General features: G+C 48.9%; 1 protein-coding gene across 5 annotated transcripts in view; it reads right to left on the bottom strand.

The window, feature by feature from the left end:
* Nucleotides 1-557: 557 nt before the first annotated feature.
* The window catches only part of jag1a (jagged canonical Notch ligand 1a), a 28,765-nt gene continuing 14,835 nt past the window's right edge, over nt 558-14,487 (bottom strand). For 2 of the 5 annotated variants that reach the window (XM_035534825.2, XM_081701130.1), the window contains 19 exons: nt 12,545-12,658; nt 11,900-12,013; nt 11,422-11,535; nt 10,973-11,019; nt 10,048-10,236; nt 9,241-9,391; nt 8,226-8,390; nt 7,997-8,110; nt 7,631-7,744; nt 7,424-7,537; nt 7,033-7,149; nt 6,786-6,813; nt 6,542-6,627; nt 5,568-5,681; nt 5,256-5,365; nt 4,537-4,761; nt 4,265-4,396; nt 3,011-3,164; nt 558-2,801 (listed from right to left, as the gene is read on the bottom strand). In XM_035534825.2, the coding sequence (XP_035390718.1) occupies nt 2,290-2,801; nt 3,011-3,164; nt 4,265-4,396; nt 4,537-4,761; nt 5,256-5,365; nt 5,568-5,681; nt 6,542-6,627; nt 6,786-6,813; nt 7,033-7,149; nt 7,424-7,537; nt 7,631-7,744; nt 7,997-8,110; nt 8,226-8,390; nt 9,241-9,391; nt 10,048-10,236; nt 10,973-11,019; nt 11,422-11,535; nt 11,900-12,013; nt 12,545-12,658 (2,714 nt within the window). In that variant the 3' untranslated portion in view covers nt 558-2,289. The remainder of the gene's footprint in view (nt 2,802-3,010; nt 3,165-4,264; nt 4,397-4,536; nt 4,762-5,255; nt 5,366-5,567; nt 5,682-6,541; nt 6,628-6,785; nt 6,814-7,032; nt 7,150-7,423; nt 7,538-7,630; nt 7,745-7,996; nt 8,111-8,225; nt 8,391-9,240; nt 9,392-10,047; nt 10,237-10,972; nt 11,020-11,421; nt 11,536-11,899; nt 12,014-12,544; nt 12,659-14,487) is intronic. The other 3 variants (XM_035534826.2, XM_035534827.2, XM_081701129.1) reach the window with 3 other exon arrangements.

Below are 14,487 nucleotides of genomic sequence, written 5' to 3'. Positions count from 1 at the left end.
GTCCCCTAATCCCTGGCTTCCCAGGCCAGTGAAATAAGAGGAGCAGCAAGCTGGCTGTCTGGCTACTCCGCAGAAAACTCAGTAACAGAACCTGAATGCCTGTTGAGGGAATCCTTCTAGAGGTAAACCACAGTAAGAAATAACTTCAGTCCTGTTACACCACGCTCCACAGTAGGGAGTTAAACTAGCTGCTCTGTTAGCATTATGCTGATTACATGTCGCTGATTGGGCGTGAGAGTCTCGTCTTATAAGGTTTGCTGCTGCTGAGGGTGACTGGTAGCCTAGCGACGTGATGACGTGGTCCTGATATCATTTTCGGACCAGTTCTCAGTGGTAGTCAAGGAAACAGAAGAACCTCTTTGTGCGATTGCGCAGTAAATGCGTTTAGTGGCTCAGTCCAGTAGGCTGAGTTGGTTAGTCTTGATTCCAAGGAGTTGTTACAGATCCAGATTGAGAGTACACTACCTTTCAAGCCACTTTTGTGTACATGGCATTTTTTTAAGTGCCCAATAACAAGTGGACGCAATGCTTAAAAAAACAGCTCCAAAACAAATATATTGTTTCTTACAAAGTATTTAATAAATATTACTTTCCATTGACAAAAAAAGACAAAATGTCATTGCCAGGAGCAACATTTAAAAAAAATAGCAAACAACAAAAACGTCCTCAAGTTTAGGTCTAAAATTAACACTAAATTGGAAGTGAAAATCTTCTCGTTTTGATCAGAAAGGACTAAAATATTATGACCTCTAGCCGGCAACACTCAATAAAAGCAGAGATTCTGGACCGGCCCCTTCCTCTGCAATGCATCGACATTCATTTCTTAAAGTAATACTTTAGCCTAGAAAAACACGATTGAATGAATCCCAAACTTTTCCCCCCTTTTCCACAAAAGCGAATCTTCTTTCCCAGCACTAGTCCACCTAGTCTGTTACCTAAGGAACACTGATACAAGAAACATCAGCACTGGTTATAGTAACCAAGGGATGCTGGAACATTCTAGACTGATTCAAGAGCGATCATATGCCATTCCAGAAATGTTTGTTCACTTCTTTTTGTCTTTGTAGCAAGAGGCATTAAAGGTCATGCATCGTCATCTCACTGGAGAAAGCCCCCTTTCTCCGTCATGATTTTAGTATTTTACAAAAATATTCCCAACAGAAACGTCTAACCAAAAATGTGATATTTAAAACAAAAAGACTGTACAATGCATTTTTGTTCCAATTCAGGCAGGAGATCCACACCCATCATAAGTCTGAAAAATAAAACTATTCTTTCAAGAACACTTTTGGCATTTATGAAATGTGAAACGATACATTTCCATCAAAAATAAGAAAGTACAAGCTTACAAAGCCATCAGACCTTCGACTCTAAACGAAGCACATAAATAAAAGAGAACGGAATGATATGTTTTTGATTATTAAGTTAATAAATCAAATATACACAATGATTAATTAAAAAAATATGTACATACAAAATCTACACAATAGCAACACCATTCTATACCAAAATTTAAATTCTTCATATTGCAAAAGACTGCTGAACCAAGTTTGACCTGCCCACCTGCAAACAATCTGACAAAGCCAAAACAACTACAATAAAAAGAGAATAAATAATGCTAAAGTTCTGATGGTTAATGTGGTCTGGGGATCTGGGGCATTTTTACTAACGATGTAGGATAGGACCTTCTCTCAGACTTGACCGTTTACACAGACCTCAGTGTCGTAAACCCATTACACAAACCAAAACCGATCTCAGACCAGTTTTAAAACACTGTTCTTTACCAACAGTTTTCTCATATGAAGGGGGCTTGGAGACGCCTGTGACGTGATCCCAGGAAAAACACTGACAGACGCTCGTTGGACGCAAACACCAGCACACAGAAACGAGCTGGAATTGAACCATGAAACAACTCCGAGGCTCCAAGTGCCTGTTCGTAGCTCATAAGTCATGACTAGATGAAGCACGCGAAAGTGGTGTCACGGTTTTAAATTGTGTTTCCCCCCCAAAATGTCCTACAAAGCCTCCGCACACTGCACACATCATCGTCCGTCAGGCCCAGCTAACCGCCACGTCTCGGCTGCAGATTTCGCGACGAGGACTTTTCTTTATTTTCGTTTTCGTTTGTTTTTCTTTTCCTTTCGTTCCGGCATTTTAACACGAACCTTCGCATTCCGGAGCGGATCCTTTCGGACAGTGTTCTAGAAGATTCCGGCCCCCGACTCCTCCACTTTCTGTTTGTTGCCTTTTTTCTCCACCTTTTCCAGGTGGGACGTTTTGGCCTCGGTGCTATACGATGTACTCCATTCTGTGTAAACTGTTCTGGGACTCCAGCTCTCTGTTGTCACGCTTGTTAGTCCAGTAGGCCTGCTTCCTCAACAGCCCGTTCAGGCTCGGCCGATCGTCCCCGTCTACCAGCGTGTAGGCCGGCTGCCGGGGAAATCGGGCCTTGTGAAGCCGTTTTTCCGTGTCCGAGTCGTCCTCCGGCTGGCCGGCAAGCTCGGGCGGGAAGCGCGTCCTGATTTTGGCGCTGACGGCGTTCTTGTCGTCACCGAGGAGCTTGTCGACCCCGTTGGTCGCATTCTTCTCGATGTGGTTCCTAATTTGGTTCAGCTGCTCGCGCGCATTGTTAGCGGCAACGCTGTCGTCGGCGGCAGGCACAGGTGATAGGGAGGCGTGGGCGGTCGCCGTGGCGCTGGTATTTTGTTTGCGGCGCCTCCGTACACACCACAGCAACGCAGATGCCAGCGCCAGCACCCAGATCACAGTCACCATGGAAACCAGCACTGGCACCAAGAATTCTACAACAGAGTGAAAGTCATGATCTTCACTGCTAAAAATGTAACATCATTACTTGATTTCAATATTATTAAATTATGTCACTAAAATCAAAATGTAAGTAAAATACACTGTCAAATCCTAGAGCTTCACAACACATAGCTTCTTCAGAATTAGCATCTCCGGGCAGAGGGTAACCTAACACACCCTAACCCTTCCTCCAGACTCGTACCGTTGGGTCCAGTGGTTGGCCTGCTCTGCACACGCACCCCGGAGACAGCGCTCAGGACAGTGCCGTTAATCCCACGCTTGCTCACCACGTCCACGATCATGTCCGTGATCTCTCTACCGGGAGCGCGGCCCACGCCGCCGGTAGCATCAGATGCCTGCAGGGAAACGCATGCTGAGCTCAGACCACAAGGCAATGTGGAACCTCGGACCACATGGAACCTCAGACTTTGAGGAATGTCAGACCACGTGGGACCTCAGACCACGTAGAACCTCAGACCACAAGGCAATGTGGAACCTCAGACTATGAGGAACCTCAGATCATGAAGCTATGTGGAATCTCAGATCATGAAGCTGTGGGACCTCAGGTCATGAGGCTATGTGGAACTTCAGATCATGAGGCTATGTGGGACCTCAGATCATGAGGCTATGTGGGACCTCAGATCATGAAGCTATGAGGAACCTCAGATCATGAAGCTATGAGGAACCTCAAATCATGAGGCTACGTGGGACCTCAGATCATAAGGCTATGAGGAACCTCAGATCATGAGGCTATGTGGGACCTCAGATCATGAGGCTATGTGGGACCACAGACTATCAGGAACCTCAGATCATGAGGCTATGTGGGACCTCAGATCATGAGGCTATGTGGGACCACAGACTATCAGGAACCTCAGATCATGAGGCTATGTGGGACCTCAGATCATGAAGCTATGTGGAACCTGGATTTGGCAAGAGTCGTGGAGGGAGGTGTAGAAATCATCAACAATACAGTATTTTCTCACTTAATCAGATCAATACATTTAAATATGTATATTAAATGTAAGTGTATGGTGTGGGGTATTAGCTTTAACACTTGCAAACCTTTAATATCTGTTTTTTATTTAGATCTGAATACAAAACACGCAAAGCACTACTGAGATTAGGGCTTGGTAGGGTTTTCCCAGCATAATTAACTGTTCAGGCACCAGTAGACATGGGTATTTGAAAATTTAAGCCCTTTATCAAGTTAATGAGTCGTTATATTACCGCAACAATCAAGTAGGCTGAGAAAACTGCCCTCATCACCCAAGAACATCGTTAATGCTATTTAATTAATGTTATGGTATTAGGGTTTAAGTTCATTTGTGGAATTACTGAAGAGCCATTATGTGAATCAGTGTTAGTGTTATGTCTGTGGGAGGTCTGCGTTGCCAAGGGGGCGGGGTCTGAGCAGAGGGGTGTGGCCTGATAAGGCAGGGGCGGAGCGTGTTCATACAATTGTGGTGTGGATTTCGTTGCCGGCGTCATAGGAGGGTTCACAGGTGATGGAGATGGAGTACTCCAGGGAAAGGTTCTTCACCATGTCCAAACTCCGGAGCTCCCGACACACCTGCTCGACCGTTATGCCCTGAGAGAGAGAGAGAGAGAGAGAGAGAGAGAGAGAGAGAGAGAGAGAGAGAGAGAGAGAGAGATATACAAAATAAACTCATGTCTGACCTGTATCTCGCTACACTCCATCCCCACCTCCTCTAGCACTGCTGATCTCACCTGCTGCATGGCATCTTTGATGAAGGTGAACGTTACGTTGACGCAGTCGCTGTCCGGGTGACATTGGGGCCGGGTGGGTGCCCTTTGACCTGACCAGCACTCGCCCTGTGCGGGGCATGGCCTGACCAAACAGTGGTCCTCACGCAGTGGGATGCACGAGTGGCCGGCGGGGCAATCCCCCCGCCCTGCCCCGATCACGCGGCACGCCCTGGGACCACACCACAGCTGCAAAATAGGTGAAAGGGCACATCTTTAGTACACTGTCTGTACTACATCTTTATGGATCATCTTTAGTACACTGTCTGAGATTGCATATACCTCTGGTTTTAGAGTTAAGGGTTTACAATTAAGCAAAAACAAATCCCACAACCCCTAGATGAATAATCCCCAATTTAAAACTAGTTTGAAAACTAGTTTGAAGGGTTTAATGTTTAATGTACAAACTTTAACCACACTTTCACCACACTAGCTCCATTCTGCATCTGCCATGTGCACCCTTCCAGTGTTAGCTACACTCAGGGAAGGTTGAACTTCAACCTTCGTTAATTCACCATTTCATTAAGAGCATAAGGAGCCCACCTGAACCTCCACAGTGCGCCCAATTCAGCTTTGATGTTTGTAACCTTTGCCCCCTGACCCCTGACACCGTTCACCTGGTGAACAGTCATATCTAGTGAGAGGTAGTTCTTGATCAGCGAATAGCTGATGTGACAGTGTACCTTAGTGCAGGTAACTCTGCCATGGCTACAGCGGCAGGTGTTGCAGTCCTCATCCCACCTCGTTCCGTCGGTTACGAGTCGGCCGCCAGCTGTACACGGGCGACCTGTCACTGTGGGCACAGCAGGGGCCACTTCAGAACACCACGGCCCGACAAAACGATATACACGTCCGTACATAACATGACCAAAGTGTTTTTGTAGAATCTCACGTGACTGAAACCTGTCATAGAGGCAGTGCGAATGTCACCGGCTGAATTCTGGAGCGAAGCATCAAGGGAAATGTAGTTAAAATTTAGATGTTAAAGGGCATACCTTCCTGGCACCTGGTTCCAGTCCTGCCCGGTGGACACAAACAGACGTAGCCATTTATTTCATCCACGCAGGTGGCGCCGAATGCGCACGGAGACACCTGGCATTCGTTAATGTCTGCAGGAAGGAAAAGGCATTGTGTTATTACTCTTTTATTACTGTGTTAGTCACTGTCTGTGGTTAGTGTAGCACAGTGCTGCGTCTGTGGTTGGTGTAGAACAGTGCTGTGTCTGTGGTTACTGTAGCACAGTGCTGTGTCTGTGTATGTGGTTAGTGTAGCACAGTGCTGTGTCTGTGGTTACTGTAGCACAGTGCTGTGTCTGTGGTTAGTGTAGCACAGTGCTGCGTCTGTGTCTGTGGTTACTGTAGCACAGTGCTGTGTCTGTGGTTAGTGTAGCACAGTGCTGTGTCTGTGTCTGTGGTTACTGTAGCACAGTGCTGCGTCTGTGTCTGTGGTTAGTGTAGCACAGTGCTGCGTCTGTGTCTGTGGTTACTGTAGCACAGTGCTGTGTCTGTGTCTGTGGTTAGTGTAGCACAGTGCTGTGTCTGTGTCTGTGGTTAGTGTAGCACAGTGCTGCGTCTGTGTCTGTGGTTACTGTAGCACAGTGCTGTGTCTGTGGTTAGTGTAGCACAGTGCTGCGTCTGTGTCTGTGGTTACTGTAGCACAGTGCTGTGTCTGTGGTTAGTGTAGCACAGTGCTGCGTCTGTGTCTGTGGTTACTGTAGCACAGTGCTGTGTCTGTGTCTGTGGTTAGTGTAGCACAGTGCTGCGTCTGTGTCTGTGGTTACTGTAGCACAGTGCTGTGTCTGTGGTTACTGTAGCACAGTGCTGTGTCTGTGGTTAGTGTAGCACAGTGCTGTGTCTGTGTATGTGGTTGGTGTAGCACAGTGCTGTGTCTGTGTATGTGGTTGGTGTAGCACAGTGCTGTGTCTGTGGTTAGTGTAGCACACCAACATGAACACACACTAGCCACTCACTGATGCGGCAGTCAGGTCCAGCAAAGCCCGCGGCACACTCACACCGGTACCAGTTCTCCCCATCCACACAGGTCCCACTGTTGTAGCTGGAAAGGGGGAGAACAAGGGTCAAAGTTCACAGAGGCTGATCCTGGTGTAATCACATCCTGAACGTTCCCAGGGTATGTGTGCAGAACCATGTGCATTCCATATGTGTGTGCACATGTTTTGCTGAAGGGTAGCTGTGAATGACAGACAGGCTTACCATGGGTGTGGGTTACAGTCATTCGAGTCTGTAAAATGAAACAGAATAAAAAAGTTGCATTTAAAAAAACACAATACAAAAAAAGCCTCACACTGCCCCAAAATGTCTGACTGACCCGGTCAGCAAATTACTGTGCAACAACTACATATCGGAAACTGAACAACTTCCAAGTTTTTATCAAAATGTAATGAAGGCTGTTGTGTTGTCTCTGTGTATGGCAGAAATATCAGAGGAAGTGATGTCATACTCTGTCTGCAGGTATGCCCCTCCCAGCCCTCCTTGCAGACACACGTGAAGCCGTCGCCGTTGACGATGCAGGTAGCTCCGTTCTCACACGGATTTGGGAGGCAGCTGCTGTTTTTGGCTACAGGCGCGCGCACACACACACACACACAAGCACACGCACACATAAACGTGCACACGTGCACATATACACGTGCACACACATGTGCACACATACACATGGACACACGTGCACGTGTGCATATGCATGGACACACACACACACACACATACACACACACCCACACACAAAACCACACACACCCGTTTCACAGGTGCTTAACTTCATTCTGCATATAAGAGCAGCAATGTTGATAACTGTGGAACACGTCACATTTGGGTGTGAGAAATATTACCTATATTACAGGTAGTCCCCTCCCATCCAGACGTGCACATGCATTTGAACGAGTCTACTTCATCGTAGCACGTCCCCCCATTGTTACAGGTGGCCTCGTCGCATTGGCTCTCGCCTGGCAACCAGAGAATCAACTGCCGTCACTCCCAATGTTTTACCAGAGACAAATCCAGACAGAGGTCACGTGGCGAGTGGGGGCGGGGCTTACGTGAGTGACAGGTCTTGCCCTTCCAGCCATTTTTGCACTCGCAGTAGAAGTCGTTCACCAGGTCGCGGCACACGCCACGATCACGGCACGGGATAGTGCGGCAGTCATCGATATCTTTAAAAAAAAGCAAACGCTAAAAGAACTAATAACCGATAAACAAGAACTAATAACCGATAAAAACACATCTTTTGTGTTGACTGTCTGTCCACTTCAGTCCACTACTGAAGTTACTAGAAGACTGTTGCATCTGCAGTGTCCAAACCGCATTAATTATGAAAGCGGATATTAAGGAAAGTTCCCAGGTTTGCAGGGACGTGTGATGAAGTGCACTGGTCCGAGAGGACGTGTGACAAACGTGTGGCTTACTGGTTTCACAGTTCTGTCCTTCCCAGCCATCAGAGCAAATGCACCGGTATACGTTGACTTTATCAATACACGTCCCGCCGTTCTGACACGGGTTGCTCTCACAGTCGTTAATGTCTGAGAAAAGCGCGGGGAGAGAAAACAGAAATCAAAAACGAAGAGAAGAGCAACCCGGCCCGTTACCATGAGCATGCAGCGGACGGTTGGCGTAAGAACAGCACATAACACTTACTCTCGTGGCAGTAGGTTCCGGTGAAGCCCTCCTGACACTCGCAGCTAAACTGGCCCCCGGCGTGGCTACGGCAGCGGCCGTGCGGGCCGCACACGTTGGAGGAAATGAGACGCACGTTTCCCGGGGTGCTGTTGGAAACCACGGCAACCGTGCAGCTGTCAATCACTGTAGGGCAAACAGCGGGGGGCGGGGTTAGAGCGGCCCGGTGCCGTGCGGTTCAGGGTGGGGTGATGGGTGGCGAGGTTTACAGGCTGCTGTGTGGCAGCGCTCCCAGGAGGAGTGCCGCAGGCGATTCACTGTTCCTCTGTTCAAACATCTTCATTATGTCTCTGCTTTGTCCTTTTCCCGAGCGGAGCTTGTGCCCTCCTGAACGAGCGCAGAGCCAAGCTGCCGCTGCCGGAGGCTTAGCGCAGTCGTTGTGCAGTCTGCACCTGGAACCCCCCCGCCCTCGCCCGGCTGTGTAATGTAACTAAAGTCATTGTGTAACGCAACCTGAACTGTTCCAGCAGCAGTGTGGCCCAGGGAAGCCGATGGAGAAGCACGTGCTGCTGTAGCAGGCTCACGTGGGCAGGGCAGAGGCCTCGAGGAGGGGCATCACCAGCCCAGCGGCATCCTGTATTACAGGATGACATTTCAGAGTGTGTGTGTGTGTGTGTGTGTGTGTGTGTGTCAGGGACAGGCATCCAGAGACACAGGGCGGAGAACTATGGTACATCATCACAAAAAGCTTAAGTTGGATCCTCTGGGCCTTTGTAAGGACTCTAAGCTCACAGACAGAGAGAGAGAGGGAGAAAGGGAGAGAGAGCGCGAGTGAGAGAATTTGCTGAAGTGGCTGTGGTCCGGTCACTGCTACAATTACCACTGAGACAAGTACAATGGGAATGAGGAGAACGTGACACGATGTAACCTGTGTGAACTGTGTAAACCATTCTGTCGCTTTAAACAAATGGAAACTGCACACACAGCCACACATGCAGGTGAGCACACACACACACACACACACACGCTGCCATACCTTGGCACGGCGTGGTACGGCAGTGGTCTTTGAGATGGGAGCAGTTTTTGCCCTCGTAGTCTTCAGGACATTTACAATAATATTCCATCGCAAGGTTGAAACACTGAGCTCCGTTTTGACAGGGATCACCCTCACAGAAGTCGATGTCCAGCTGCAAAGCAAAAACAAACACACAAACAAACAAACAAACAAACAAACCAAGTTTAAACACCACAAACTTTAACTGAATTTAAAAGTCACATCCTTATACAAACTTCCTCTAGATTGCCTCTCGATTATCCCAGAAGGTTGTTGTAGTCCTGACAGTGTCTTTGTGGTACTAGTGTTTTTGGAATGCCGAGCTAGTGAGTCAGCCCGGAGTAAGTGGGTCAGAGCTCGCCAGGCCGTGCGTGCGCTCCCATGGCAGACACGCGTCTTTACAGGCAGGAGACTGAAGGGCTAACCTGTCACCATGGCAGCACGGCTGGGCTGTTGCGGAGAGGAAGCGACCGGTAGTTTGTGGTCGGTGATGACATGAAGGGACTTGACAGTATGGGTGGAGAGAACTGGCACTGCCCGGGAATCACAACAGCTCCGTTTGAACGGAAACAATGTGTGGTTATGGCACGCTGGAGGGAGTTATGGAAACATATCGGGCTGCCATAACAGACCTAATCAGGTGTGGTGGGTAACTCGAGCAATCTGCAAGAATTTTAATCTTATAGCCAAGTTCTAGAGTGTTCGACCAAGGAATGCCTCAGACTGGGTGTGTCAGCATGCACGCGTGCGTGTGAGCGTGTGTGTGTTTGAGCACGCTGGGGCGCTCACTTTTCTGTCACGCACTTGGCAGAGGTTTCCAGAGAAACCAGGCAGGCAGAGACACTGGAAGCCATTGACGTCGTCTTGGCAACGGCCCCCGTTGAGGCAGGGGTGGCTGGCACACTCGTCCATATCCCTCTCACAGTGGTCACCCACAAAACCCGGAGCGCACAGACACCTGTAGCCATTTACCAGGTCCTGGGAGAGAGAGAGAGAGAGAGAGAGAGAGGGGTATTTTAATATATATTTCAAATGCACACACTATCTTCACAAGCGTTCTCATCGCACCGAGCGGAAGGTAAATCTCATATATTCTAATCAACCGGTTTCCTTTCATCGAACCCATCCATCAGGGATGAACCGATCCATGAGCTCCGATGGAACTCCGGAGCCCGTTCCAGCTTGGCTTCTCCTTATTCCAGAGAACATTTGTGGAAGGAGAGAGGTCACTGAGGTAAAAGCCGCTAAACGTGAGAGGCAAACTGAGGGAGGGGAGAGAGGGAAGAAGAAAGGTGCTCTCTCTCTCTCTCTCTCTCTCTCTCTGTGTCTGGCAGGAGTCAGGAATGTTTATGGAAATCTGATCTACTGTGTTCATCCAGTCTTCCTCCCACCCGTAGGCTTTCTTTCCCCCCCAGATGGCTCCCGCTCCCTCTCTCTCCCTCTCTCTCCCTCTCTCTCCCTCCGTCTGCTCTCCAAAGCATGACTCAGCGGCCACTATTTTTGAACAGGAGGGCTGGAGAGAGAGATGGAGGGACGTGATAGGGAGAGAGGTTGAGAGGGAGAGATGAGGGTGAGAGAGAAAGGTGGGGGGGGAGACAAACCCCCCTCCAAACCCTGCCAGAAACAACGGAAACACTCGAGGAAGCCCCCCGAAACATCAGCAGGCCGTGTGTGTGGGTGCAAATACCACCCGCACACCCGCGCACACGCCTACCTTACAAGATCCGCCGTTCAGGCACTGTCCTTGGCAGTCGTTAATGTCTGCAAAGAAATAGGAAAAAAAATGAACAAACAAGCCAAACAAGCGAAGAAATAACTCCAAAGTGAACAACTGAGAGCTAACGTGAGCCTAACGTGAGCCTAACGTGAGCCAGTCCTGACTCCACCACCCTGTTTGAGTTGGACGCTATCACTAGCAGCTAACTAATGGACACAGATAAGACTGTGCACTTTACCATGCTAGTCATTTATCAAATGACTAATGCTTCCCCCCCTACACACACACCCCAACACAAACACGATCTAATTGTGTAATAACGTGAGAGCTTACTATTTTAATAGGCCCTGAAATGTAGATGAGGAAAACACATCTTTGTGTCCTACACGATGTCACGTAAAGGGTCAGGGGATATAAGACAGGCCTTTCAGTAACAAGCTACTTACTGATGTCACAGTTGTGTCCTGTCCAACCAGAAAGGCACTCGCAGAAGTATCCACCAATCAGGTTTCGGCAGGAATGGGCATTCACGCAGGGGTTCTCAGCACATTCATTAGCATCTACACACACACACACACACACACACACACACAGAAAACGATAAAGAGCAGAGAGAGACTGAATCTATTACTGATGATCATGTGTGTGTGTGTGTGTGTGTGTGTGTGTGTGTGTGTGTGTGTGTGTGTGTGGTTGGAAGTGGTGCACTATAGCACGAAACAAAGGTGGGGGTCTTTCAAAGATCTGTTTCTGACATTCTTACATGGGTGGGTTTGTTACCATGGCAAGGAACTTTAGAAGCAGTGAGAGAAAAAGAGAGGAATAGAATGATAGTGAGAGACAGACAGAAAGAGAGAGAGAGAGAGAGAGAGAGAGAGAGAGAGAGAGAGAGAGAGAGAGAGAGAGAGAGAGAGAGAGACTAACCGATGAGGCAGGTCTTGCCAGTCCACTGTGAAGGACAGATGCACCTGAAGCTGTTGACAAGATCCACACATGTGCCAGCATGGTTACATGGGTTAGGACTGCAGTCATCTTCATCTGAGGAAGAGCACAGGGTGTTACCGAACAGAGCTCAGCTAAAAACACCGAGGGGTCTCAGCTTGTTTGAATGATCTCACCCACACACACACACACACACACACATACACACAGAAAACACACACACACACACACACACACACACACACACAAAACACACACACACACACACACACACACACAAAACACACACACACACACACAGAAAACACACACACACACACACACACACACAGAAAACACACACACACACACACACACAGAAAACACACACACACACACACACAATCTAAGAATGAGCACATTCTTGTCTTCTGTGTGTGGGCTGCCCCTTCTCGAGGTCTATTCTGTGGCAGAAGGCTTGTGACTGGCTACGATCTCTCCCTGTTGTTTGTCTGCGATAGTAAGTATGGCTGTCTGGACTATGTCACTGCTTTGTCTGTGTTCTCGCTGTTCTTCCCAGAACTGTTTGTGGTTTACTCGGCGTTCTGCCACACTGGATTCTGGGTAGTGTAGTTCATGAGCACTCACTGACGCTGCAGGATGGGCCGGTCCAGCCAGGAGTGCACTGGCACCTGAAGCCCTGACTGCTCTCCACACAGCTCCCCCTGTTAAAGCACGGCTCCGAGAGACAGGCGTTGTCTGCTGCACGAGAGAGACCAGAGGAGAGACAGAGATGGTGTTTAATAGGGAGAGTCTTGGCTCTGCCCCCACCCCAGCTCTCTGTCTACCCACAACTCCCTCCCCGCTGTCTCTCCCCTTTATCAGATGCAGTTAGCGGACTGGAAAGCCCCTTTGGCCTTTCTCACACCAACACACACACACACACACACACACACACACACACACACACAGAAGAAAAGAGAAGAAAATAACAGAAGACAACAGACTACACCCTAACACTGCCCTCATGAGCAGTTTGGTGCTGTGAGTCAGGAAATACCGTGCATGCACACACACACACACACACACACACACACACACACACACACACACACACACACACACACACACACACACACTCACACACACACACACACACACACACACACACACACACTCACACACACACACACACACACACACAGGGAACTTGGGGGGCTACACATTGGGATGCATTCCTGTACCCAAATCAATTAATGCACACTGCGTTCTTTGGCATGTCTCAGAGACAGAGTGCTTGATTGATATTTCTTGTGCGTGCGTGCGTGCGTGTGTTTATTTAGGCTTGGCTGGGTCCCCCCTAGTCTCCTACACTCCTTGTTTCCTCTTTCTCATTCACTGAAGGACTGATGCTGGTATTAAAACACATTCTAGAGAAACGAGGCAGGAAAGGACAGAACAAGAGAGAAAAATGGAGAGAAGGGGGGGGTCCCCAAGTCAGATAAGAAGAACCTAAAGTCAGAGAAAGAGGTAAAGCAGAAATTGTGCTATTAAAATAATGGGTATAACAGCAAAGTTTAAGAGGCCGAATACTTGCTTACTGAAGCTGAAATTTAGGGTTAATTTTACCTCACCCACACCATTCAACCTGACCCAGACTACCTCACCCACACCATTCAACCTGACCCACACTACCTCACCCACACCATTCAACCTGACCCAGACTACCTCACCCACACCATTCAACCTGACCCACACTACCTCACCCACACCATTCAACCTGACCCAGACTACCTCACCCACACCATTCAACCTGACCCACACTACCTCACCCACACCATTCAACCTGACCCAGACTACCTCACCCACACCATTCAACCTGACCCACACTACCTCACCCACACCATTCAACCTGACCCAGACTACCTCACCCACACCATTCAACCTGACCCAGACTACCTCACCCACACCATTCAACCTGACCCACACTACCTCACCCACACCATTCAACCTGACCCACACTACCTCACCCACACCATTCAACCTGACCCAGACTACCTCACCCACACCATTCAACCTGACCCACACTACCTCACCCACACCATTCAACCTGACCCAGACTACCTCACCCACACCATTCAACCTGACCCAGACTACCTCACCCACACCATTCAACCTGACCCACACTACCTCACCCACACCATTCAACCTGACCCAGACTACCTCACCCACACCATTCAACCTGACCCAGACTACCTCACCCACACCATTCAACCTGACCCAGACTACCTCACCCACACCATTCAACCTGACCCACACTACCTCACCCACACCATTCAACCTGACCCAGACTACCTCACCCACACCATTCAACCTGACCCACACTACCTCACCCACACCATTCAACCTGACCCACACTACCTCACCCACACCATTCAACCTGACCCACACTACCTCACCCACACCATTCAACCTGACCCAGACTACCTCACCCACACCATTCAACCTGACCCAGACTACCTCACCCACACCATTCAACCTGACCCAGACTACCTCACCCACACCATTCAACCTGACCCAGACTACCTCAC

The sequence above is a fragment of the Electrophorus electricus genome, chromosome 18 (assembly GCF_041902795.1).
Source record: "Electrophorus electricus isolate QZ-2024a chromosome 18, ASM4190279v1, whole genome shotgun sequence".
NCBI classification, from domain to species: Eukaryota; Metazoa; Chordata; class Actinopteri; order Gymnotiformes; family Gymnotidae; genus Electrophorus; species Electrophorus electricus.
Note: the sequence above shows the minus strand (reverse complement) of the source record. Positions and strands in the feature narration are given on the sequence as shown.